Raw genomic sequence first — 10,061 nt, 5'->3', positions numbered from 1 at the left:
TATATTCAGCAGCTTATTTATCATTCTTCTCCATATTATCATCATTATTCTTAATATTCAGCACATATTTAATTTTATTCTTGATGTTCAGCGCTGTGCTTTTAATAATTTGTATTACTCAACGCTCAATTTGTGTTTTTCAGCGAATTATTTATTTTTATTTTAAGTATATTATAACACATGAATTTTCTCTTTATTTCAGGTATTCAGCGTAATATTTATCATTTTTATTGATATTCAGCGCCATGTAATCACTTTATAATAAAAAATATATTCTTATGGAAAACTTGAAGCTTTTAAAGGCGTTTTAAGCTATTAATTTTTAAAAAAAAAAAGTTAGTTGTAAATAAATTTAATACAGAAAAATAATTAAAATGTCCCTAATTTCATATTCAGCGGTTTTTTAATTTTTATTGGGCCCCTTGAACGTGTACTTATAAAACTTCTAAATTGAAAAGAAAAATAAAAATAAATTATATACAAGCATAAAATCGCTCTAAAAGGAATAAAATTTGAAATCCAGCAAATCATTTTACAGTCCACAAAATGTTCTGAATTTGGAAATTATCAGCCCTTTGATTTTATTTCAAAATTGAGTACTTGGGAGGAAAAATTCTTCATTTCTTCTCGCATTGAGCGATGAAATGCGTTTTAATTGTAGGGAGAAAATTTTGTTTATTTTCTTCTCATTTGCGGTGAGAGTGAGAGAAGAACGAGGTGGAGGAAAAACTTGTGCTGAATAAAGAAAAATCTTTGCGAAAATGAAGTAAATTCTGTTAGAAACTTTTCCCCTCTGATTTATACTTCACACTTTCTGTATTTTGTGGTTGATTATTATTTTTTCATATTTCTCCTTTTTTCATCGTCCTTTTCCCCCATTCTTTAGCTCCTTTGGGGATTTTTCCGCGTGCACTGAAGATGGTCAGAAATGGATGGAAAATATTCTTTTGAAAAATTAACAATCCATCATGGAAAATCCCTCAACGTGGCTCTCACAGGATTCCTTCCACCACTCGTAACTAAAGCGAAGGATTGTGCGATCAAAAGCTCTTAGACTCCATGAGAGGAAGGGGCTATTCCATTTGCAAAAGGAATCCCTTGAAGAATAATGCATCTACCTCCACAGTGCAAGAATTACCCTTAGATATATTTTTCTTGAGTGCTGCAGGAGCTCTGTGCTCCTTTCTTCTTGGAGGCAGATCCACATTTGTGGAATCCAATTTCACAATGCTCTTTCGCATTCCTGCGGTTGCCTCCTCCTCCTCCCGTCGCATTTGGCCTGGCTTCCTTGTTGCTATTTATTCAGGACGTGAGCCAGTGCGCGCGAAGAACTCCTTGTTGCGGTGTCGTAAAGCACACACGTATACATATTTTTCGGGGGGTAAATTGATACACATTCATATTCCACATTGACTTCACCCCCATCAAGGGGTTTACCCCGAAAATATTCTTTTTAATTTAAATGCGTAAAAAATATTTATGGGAATTTATATAATTGTTTCGAACACCATTAAAAAGATCATTTCAGATCTTTAGGAAAGTAAGATTTATAAGAAGATCATTAAAATTCTCGAAAATTTCTTCAGTTTGATAAAATCGTTCAAATTCAAGAAAAGTCCTTCAGAAGTTTAAAATGATCTTTGAAAATCCTGGAAAAATTCTTCAAAAGTTTAAAAAGATCGTTGAAAATTCTTCAAATGTTTGAAAAGATCATTCAAATTCAAGGAAAAATTCTTCAAGACTTTGAAAAGATTATTGAAAATGCTGGAAAAAATTCTTCAAATGTTTGAAAAGATCATTGAAAATACTGGAAAAATTCTTCAAGACTTTCAAAAGATCATTGAAAATACTGGAAAAGTGCTTCAAGAGTTTGAAAAGATCATTCAAATTCAGAGAAAAATTCTTTAGAAGTTTGAAAAGATCGTTGAAATTTTTAGGAGCGATCGTCAGAAAAAGTATATGACCTTATTTTTAAGATCGATCTTTCAATATTTCATCAAAAGATCTTTAAAATTCTTTTAGAAAAAATTCTTCAGACCTTTTTAGAGATCTTAAGAATTGTTAAATGATCTTTTTGAAAAAAAGACGATCGTAAGATCATTTAAAAATAAATGAACAAAAATAAGTAAAATTTTTTTTTTTATCTTTCTAAACGACATAAAAATCATCCCCCTTAGATCTTATATATTCATCCTAAATTTCTTCAAAGGAATCAAAAAGCGAAGAAAGTGAAAGTTCCTGACCCCTCGGCAACAGCGACGGTATATTGAGTTGAGTTGAAAGCCGCTCTCTATGGGAGGAAGAGAGATGAAGAAAAAAATTGCATTTCTGCATGACTGAATGGAAATGTATAATTCAGCCTCCCCCGCACCCCGTGAGCATATGAAAGCGAATTGGGGGTGTGTAGAGGAACTCAATGCGAGTGTCATGCACATGTGTGTCCGTATGGAGCAGCTGTATGTTTGTGTGCATTTATACGTGAATTATTGAAGCATAACATCCCCCCAAAAATGTATACGGGGCTGCCATATCATATTTTTATGGTACATCACACGGACGTGACGTGTTGAATGTGCAGCAGTGGGTGGGTGGGTGGGCTGACTCGTGGCTTATAGGGTTGTTCTGCTCACATGATCAGTTGGTTGTTGTGGGGCAAAGAAGTGGGAGGCGAAAGGCTTCCCAATGGAACTGACTGAGTGAACGAAGAATTTCCCATTTGCATTGAAAGGGGGGTTGTGGGTGGTATTTTGCATAAATTCCATACAAACAAGCATATTTTGCCATTCGGACCGTGTACGAGGAGGGCACCCGTCCAAGGAAAGATGCTTTCATTTGCAAATTCTTCCATCACTTTCCACAAAAGTGAAAACATCTCAAGGAGAAGGGAAGAGAAAATTCCTAAAGAGAGTGGGAGGGCATATCATTGTCAGGCTTTAGAAGAAAATACTCGTGTGGAAGAATTTTTTTTTGGGGGAAAATTGTCAATCAAACTCTTTTCTTGCCTCTGTTTTTTTATTAAAAATAATAAAGAGAGAGAAAAAAATGTTCGAGGGTTGTAAAAAGGATCGCCCAACGTGGGGCTCGAACCCACGACCCTGAGATTAAGAGTCTCATGCTCTACCGACTGAGCTAGCCGGGCATGTCGTCCTTATGCCACAACATCAATACCCTCCCACACCACAAGCATAGACCGTACAGAAATGCGCAATCTGAAGCACTTTGCTGACCACGCGCAAACGGATTTATTACGACAATGTGTAAATAAAACATCTTGCTATCTCTTCTCGTATCGCTGTCTTGGCACTAAAAATAGATTCATTGATGTAATGAATGAGTGATCAAGGCACGTGCTTTGATGATTAATATTGAATAGAAAAATAAATGAAGATGAAGGAAGATTTATTAAAAATAAATTAAAATAATTAAAAAGAAATTTATTACATTTATTTATTTACTTTCAAAAATATTTAAATGAGTCAGAAAGACGACAATAATTAGGCAAAGAAAAAATCACAACATCTTAATGATTAACATAGACCAATTGATTACTTCTTTATTTTTCTTATTAATAGATAAAACGACGTGTATATATTTATTATTTCTCAAGAAGTTAGTAATTTACTATCCGTTCAGATATAATAGAAGTTTCCAAGCTGGGTGAAATAGACGAATCTATGAATAATTTTATTTTCTTAGACTTTTTTCAATGGCGTTTATATGTAAATAAGGCGTCCGTGGAAAACTCCTTTAAAGCAATTGAACTAATGAATAATTGAAGAATTATTGACTCAAGCTATAGAGAACAGCGCAGTAGGAGAAGGCAATTTTGAAGATCTGAAAGAAAAATTATATTTTTATGCTTCCTGATAAATAAATTAAAATTCTGACGAACCTGTACGAAAGTATAAAGGTTAACGTCATACATTCCTGCTGCCTTTAGTCCATACTCCCGTTGGACCATCCCGAGGACGATTAAGAAAGTTTTCTGATCCTTCAAGCTCAGATCGTACCAATTGGTCAAGTAGAATGTATCAGATAATTTATCCGTTTTAACCCGAATAAATTCTCCAAGAACGCAAAGGGGTAATGCGAGACCTCCACCACATATAATCATTAAATAATTTCCAAGACCCTTTGCATAAGTGATCAAAAATGTCATTCCAAATAAAAGGGCAACACAGGTGACAATAAGTTGCAAAATTGATGATTCAAAAGTAATTTCGCTCAAAAGATTGAGATTCTCAATGACAGAGCAATGCCTTTCGATGATTTTGCTCAAGAACTTTGGGTCAGTTTTGATTTTTTCATTTAATAACTTTATGTAATCACTGAGAATGTTAATTTCTGCAATTACTTGAAGGCTCAAAAATAGTATTCCAATGTCCAATAAAATCGTACTAGTGGTGAGATTCATATAAAAGATATTTTGTACTATATATGGAAATTCTTTCCATAAAATATCGTCCTTGAAATTGTCTGATGCAATAAATGGTAGTTCGTACATAAGTCCGTAGTCTTCATTTAGACGAAAATAAGAACTACACAAAAATCCTGCTACAAAATATATATAGATGCCCCAGCTGAAAATAAAAGAAAAATAATGTAGAATAAGAAAAAAAACATTAAAAGAAAAAAAATTTTTTCGACCGATAACAGAGTTGAAAAATCCTCAAAGAATCCGTTAAATGCTTCCTTAAGATTCGTTCAAGTTCTTCATCTTCTTCCTGTTCTTTGTACAATTCCTTTACGTTCTTAATGATACTTTCAAATTTTTCTCTCTTAAAAAAACCAATAAAAATCCTAATTCCATATCCGCTGATAACAAGTGTAGTTAAAAGTGAAATTAATGTATTAAAACTTAATTCGAAAGATTTAATATTTTTCAAATGTAGGAAAACTAAAAAGAAATACATGGTATTGAAGGAAAAACAAAGTAATTTGAAAAAACGACTTTTCCATGATCCTGAAATCACATCAAGTGTCAAATGGGTGATTAAAAAATCAATTCTTGGCTTTGCTTTAACAAATTCTTCCATTTGAGGGGACATTTTTGCAAGGACAGTTCAAGGAAAAGGATACTTTTTTTTAACAAAAAAATGACCCGAGCCCACAGAGAAGTAAAATCAAACTGAAAAGTTTAAAATTGATTTTTATTAGAAGAACTTTCTAGCTGAAATTTTTCACAAACAACCCTTTTCTATTCATAAATATTACAACAAATCTATAACATTGCAGGCAAATAAGGGAAAATGGTGTGAGTATCCTTGCTCTGTGATTAGCTAGTTAGTGAATAAATAATCGTTTATTGCATCAAGCTTCTGCTTTTTCAATGGAGTGAGAACACAAACAGATGCACAATGACGACGAATTGTTAAGATATGGCGTCCCTCTTTGTGAACAGTGGCGCCATCTAACGTCATAAACATCTAATTAATTATAACGTGTAGTGAAATCCGGTGAAATTAGGGAAATTATTGGCTTAAACTGTAAAGAACGGCGCAGTAGGAGAAGGCAATTTTTGAAATCTGTAAAATTAATATATTTTTTATCATAAACTTTACATCTAAAGTAGGTAATATGCTATAATTACCTGTATAAATGTGTAAAGATTAACGTCGTACATTCCTGCTGCCTTCAGTCTGTACTCCCGTTGAGCCATGGCGAGGACGATTAAAAACATTTTCTGATCTTTCAAACTTAATTAGTACCAATTAGTTTGGATAATGTCTCTGATGAATTATCCGTTTTCATCCTTATAAATTCTCCAAGAATACAAATATGTAGGCTAAGCATTGTTCCAGTTGCAAGTATCATGTAGTTAACGATGTCTGATGAATGTTTAAACAAGAATGAAAATCCAAACGTGTAAACCACGCAATTGGAAAAAAGCTGCATGAATGATGATTCGGAACAAATATCACTCCAAGTATCAAAATTCTCAATGACAGAGCAATGTCTCTTAATGATTTTCCTCAAGAACTTTTGTTCAGTGTTGATCTTTTCATTCAACAACTTCATGTAATCAATGAGTATGTTGAATTCTGCAATAACAGCGAGTCCCATAAAAGTCAATCCAACATTAATAGAAATTCCAGTGTAGGCTAGCCATAAAGATAATGCAGTTTGTATAATATATTGGCTTTCCTGCCAAAGGATACTCTCCGATATAGTAAACGGAAATTCAATAATTAATCCATAATCTTCACTTAAGCGGAAAAATATCCCAGATAGGAATACTAAAAGCAAAGCAAGGCGATTTTCCCAGCTGAAAAAAATCAAATTGATTTTATAAATTATTAATTTCTTTTAAAAGTCGTAGAGAATTGATGAAGAGAAGAAGGTCTGGTAAGAGCCAATAATTATTCTTCCACGGCAATGAAAACAGATTATTTTCCTAACGTTTTACCTCCAGTGCGAGGCTATTTCATGGGTTGAAAAGGGAAATTTTATTAGAAAAATTGTCTGGGACAATTTACAAATAAATCTTTTACATAACTATATCCATCTCCAAAAATCTTCAGCCCTGAAGAAGCCTGGCAGTGAGGCGAAACGTTGGAAAAATAATCTATTTTCTTTCCTGTGGAAAAACAATTATTAGCGCTTACCGGACCTCTTTTTTCTCATATTTAAAAATCATTAATTAGTTGGTATACCACAATCGTGGCATACCAAGTATTGTAATCGTCGGAAAAACTGACCACCTCAGATCGGGCTCAAACTTGGTATGAGCACGTTTTAGACATCCCACATTACGAAAATGGTGGTGGAAAATTTTTGATCCGGCCGGCCGGCCGGCCTGCCATTGGTCCCCATTTTGCTTTATAGCTCAAGAACGGTAACAGATAGAGACTTCCGGTTTGAAGTTTTCTATAGAAATGTGGGTGTAAATTTTCATTTTTTCGCATTTTCAAAATTCAAAATGGCCGCCGTCCGCCATTTAGGAATACTGTCAACCACTTCCCTAATAGCTAGAAGTCTGAAATTTTAGTATGTTCTAGAGCTCCGCGAGACGTTTTCATCAACAATTCATACTTGAAAATCGGTCAAGCGGTTTAGCAAATATGACGGCCTAAAGCAAAAAGTGTTTTTTTGATATAACTCGAGAACGGATTGACCGATTTTAGTCATTTTGGTATCAAATGAAAGGTTTCAAGAAGCCCTACAACTGTCTAGAACATTCCAAGTTCCAAAAATGGCCGCAAGAGACGCTAAAATCAAAAACATTAATTGCCTAAATTTAAGGGGCAATATCTCCGAACATCTGTTATAGATTTCCTTTAAATTTTGATATGTTGTAGCCTGACTAAATATCTTTCACCAGTCCGAAAATGAAGAAAATCTATGTCGCCGTTTAGAAGATATCGCAGTTTGAAAATTTCTTGAATTTGAAAAGTTCTAAGAGCCATATCTCTTGAACGGATTGTCCGATTTTGCTCAACTTGGTATCAAATTAAAGGTTTTGCAAAACTCTACAACTTTCTGGAACATCAGAAACCTCTAGAACCATTCCTTGATGACAAAAAGTGCAAAAAACTGTTTTGGTAAAACTAAAATCCGCCATTTTGTGTTCTGGAGGTGACCTTGAAAATTATTGAACTTTATGTCAATTTATAGCCTGTTTTAATACTTTTCCAAAACTAGTCAAGAAATTTCTGTAGGTGTTATAGAACTTAAGATATAAGCATTTTAACCTGTCAAATTGCTAAATTTTACAAAAAATCAACTTTGCCTATTAATACTACTCACAAATTAAATTACAACGCATAGACTGACCCATCCGCGTTGTGGTATACCAACTCTAATAACTGGACGCGTTATGATTGACTTACCGATTGAGAATATTGAAAATTTTCATTGATTTCTTCAGATGTTTCATCAAAATCTCCTCAAGTTCTTCATCCTCTTCTTCTTCCTCGAACAATTTTTGAATATTTTGTATCAAATCATGAAATTTATTCTTTTTCAACATATTCAAAATCATAATGGCAAGATAAACACATAAAATGATCCACATAAGAAATGTCCACATAAGGTTTATATTAATTTGCGAACTGATAGTATTTTTCATGTGAAAAAAGAGCAAAAAAACGTATAAAACGTTAGAAATTGTTAGAAAAATTATTTTCAAACAACTTTTTAGTGGTCCAGAAAACACATCAAGAGTTGAAATGGCGATCAAGAAGTCAATTAGAGGCTTTGCAGTGATAAACTCTTGCAAATGACGTGACATTTTGACGAATAAACTGAAACTGATGGTATTTCAAAAAGACAATTAAAAGAGTACCTACGAAGGTATAGCCATACAGAAAGCCTTGAAATGGAAGTAATTAAGTCATTTTGCAGCTTAGAAAGGTTTTGATCCACAAAGTAATTGGCTTTAACTGTCAGTATGGGAATTCAAACAGATGCACAACAGAGTCCTTCCACCAAGCATTTCACTTACTTCCCCTTTTTTACTGTATTTAATTTTTTAATTGAAACTAATAATAAATAAGATATTAATAGTTTAATTAACAAACAGTGAAAAAACAGGTGAAAATTTTAATGAATAATTTTTAAATTATTATTAAAAGTCTATAAGATAGTACAGTACACTTATGGCGGCATTGTACGATAAGGCGTCCCTCTTTGCATACCGTGGTGTACTCTAGCGGGAATTTCTTTCAAAGCAATTAAACTAATGAATAATTAAAGAATTATTGACTCAAGCTGTAGAGAACAGCGCAGTAGGAGAAGGCAATCTTTATGATCTGAAAGAAAGATTAAGTTTTAATTCTTCCTGATGATTAAAAAAGTAATTTTCATTTCGACAAACCTGTACAAAGGTATAGAGGTTAATATCGTATACTCCGGCTGCCTTTAGTCCGTATTCTCGTTGAGCCATCCCGAGAACGATTAAGAAAGTTTTCTGATCTTTCAAACTTAGCTCGTGCCAATTGGTTTGATAAAGTGTCTCAGATAAATTGTCAGCTTTAACCTGAATAATTTGTCCGAGGATACAGAGTGGTAGTCCAAGACCTCCTCCACATATAATTATTCCATAATTTCCAAAACCCTTTGCGTACGTTATGAGAAATGTCATTCCGAATAAAAGGGCGACAAAGGTAAGAAAAAGTTGCACAATTGATGACTCTGAAGTAATTTCGCTCAAAAGATTAAAATTTTCAATGACGGAGCAATGCCTCTTGACTATTCTGCTTAAGAATTTTGGCTCAATTATGATCTTTTCGTTCAACAATTTCATGAAGTCATTGAGAATGTTGAGTTCTGCAATCAATTGAAGGCCCAAGAATAGTATTCCAATGTCTAATAAAATCGTACTAGTGGTGAGATTCATATAAAAGATATTTTGAACTATATATGAAAATTCTTTCCATAAAATATCGTCCTTGAAATTATCTGATGCAATAAATGGTAGTTCGTACATAAGTCCGTAGTCTTCATTAAAACGGAAATAGAAACTGCACAAAAATCCCCCTACAAAATATATGTAGATACCCCATCTGAAAAAAAAGTGAATAGAATGAAATAAAATAATTATAAAGCTTTAAAAAATAATAAAACTCTAGGGGAGAGCGGGGTTAAAAAAGTCACTTAAGGGTTTAGAAAAAGCTCAAAATATCATATTTCCCAAATAGTTAAAGTGAAATGAATAGCTCAATTCTTTGGTATGTTTCTTGCCCTACAACTCTTTCTCAGATCATTTTGTTCTATCTAGATAGGAAATATGATATTTTAAGCTTTTTACAAACCCTTAAGTGACTTTATTAGCCCCGCCCTCCCCTACCGATAAAAGATTTGAAAAATCTTCAATGAATCCACTGAATGTCTCCTTAAGATTTGTTCAAGTTCTTCATCTTCTTCCTGCTCTTCGTACAAATCTTCAATATTCTTGAGGAGTCTTTCATTTTTTTCTTTCTTAAAGAAACCCACAAAAATCCTTAATCCATATCCAATGGTTGCAAAGAATGTTAGAAGTGTCACCAACGAATTAAAACTTAATTCAAAACATTTCGTATTTTTTAAATGTAATAATATTAAGGAGAAAAATAGGCTATTAA

At 33.3% G+C, this 10,061-nt stretch overlaps 1 protein-coding gene and 1 non-coding gene across 2 annotated transcripts; both read right to left on the bottom strand.

Annotated features, from left to right (window-relative positions):
• Positions 1-3,066: 3,066 nt before the first annotated feature.
• On the bottom strand, positions 3,067-3,139 carry Trnak-cuu (transfer RNA lysine (anticodon CUU)). The gene has a single exon. It is a non-coding gene; the product is annotated as a tRNA-Lys (tRNA).
• A 641-nt stretch (positions 3,140-3,780) lies between these two features.
• LOC129794552 (uncharacterized) lies at positions 3,781-9,082 on the bottom strand. Its single transcript, XM_055835308.1, has 4 exons — positions 8,816-9,082; positions 7,838-7,912; positions 3,893-4,132; positions 3,781-3,834 (listed from the first exon to the last, which is right to left on the bottom strand). The coding sequence occupies exons 1-4, from the start codon at positions 9,080-9,082 to the stop codon at positions 3,781-3,783; spliced, it is 636 nt and encodes a 211-aa protein (XP_055691283.1).
• Positions 9,083-10,061: the final 979 nt, after the last annotated feature.

The sequence above is a fragment of the Lutzomyia longipalpis genome, chromosome 4, assembly GCF_024334085.1.
Source record: "Lutzomyia longipalpis isolate SR_M1_2022 chromosome 4, ASM2433408v1".
Taxonomy (NCBI): Eukaryota; Metazoa; Arthropoda; class Insecta; order Diptera; family Psychodidae; genus Lutzomyia; species Lutzomyia longipalpis.
Note: the sequence above shows the minus strand (reverse complement) of the source record. Positions and strands in the feature narration are given on the sequence as shown.

Coding starts and splice junctions, on each gene's coding strand:
- LOC129794552 (XM_055835308.1), bottom strand. CDS start 9,082: ATGACATTTCTCATAACGTACGCAAAGGGTTTTGGAAATTATGGAATA. Junction 4,133..7,837: donor CAATGAAAATTTTCAATATT/CTCAATCGGTAA, acceptor ACTTATGCAAAG/GGTCTTGGAAATTATTTAAT. Junction 3,835..3,892: donor ACCTTTATACTTTCGTACAG/GTTCGTCAGAAT, acceptor TTTTTCTTTCAG/ATCTTCAAAATTGCCTTCTC.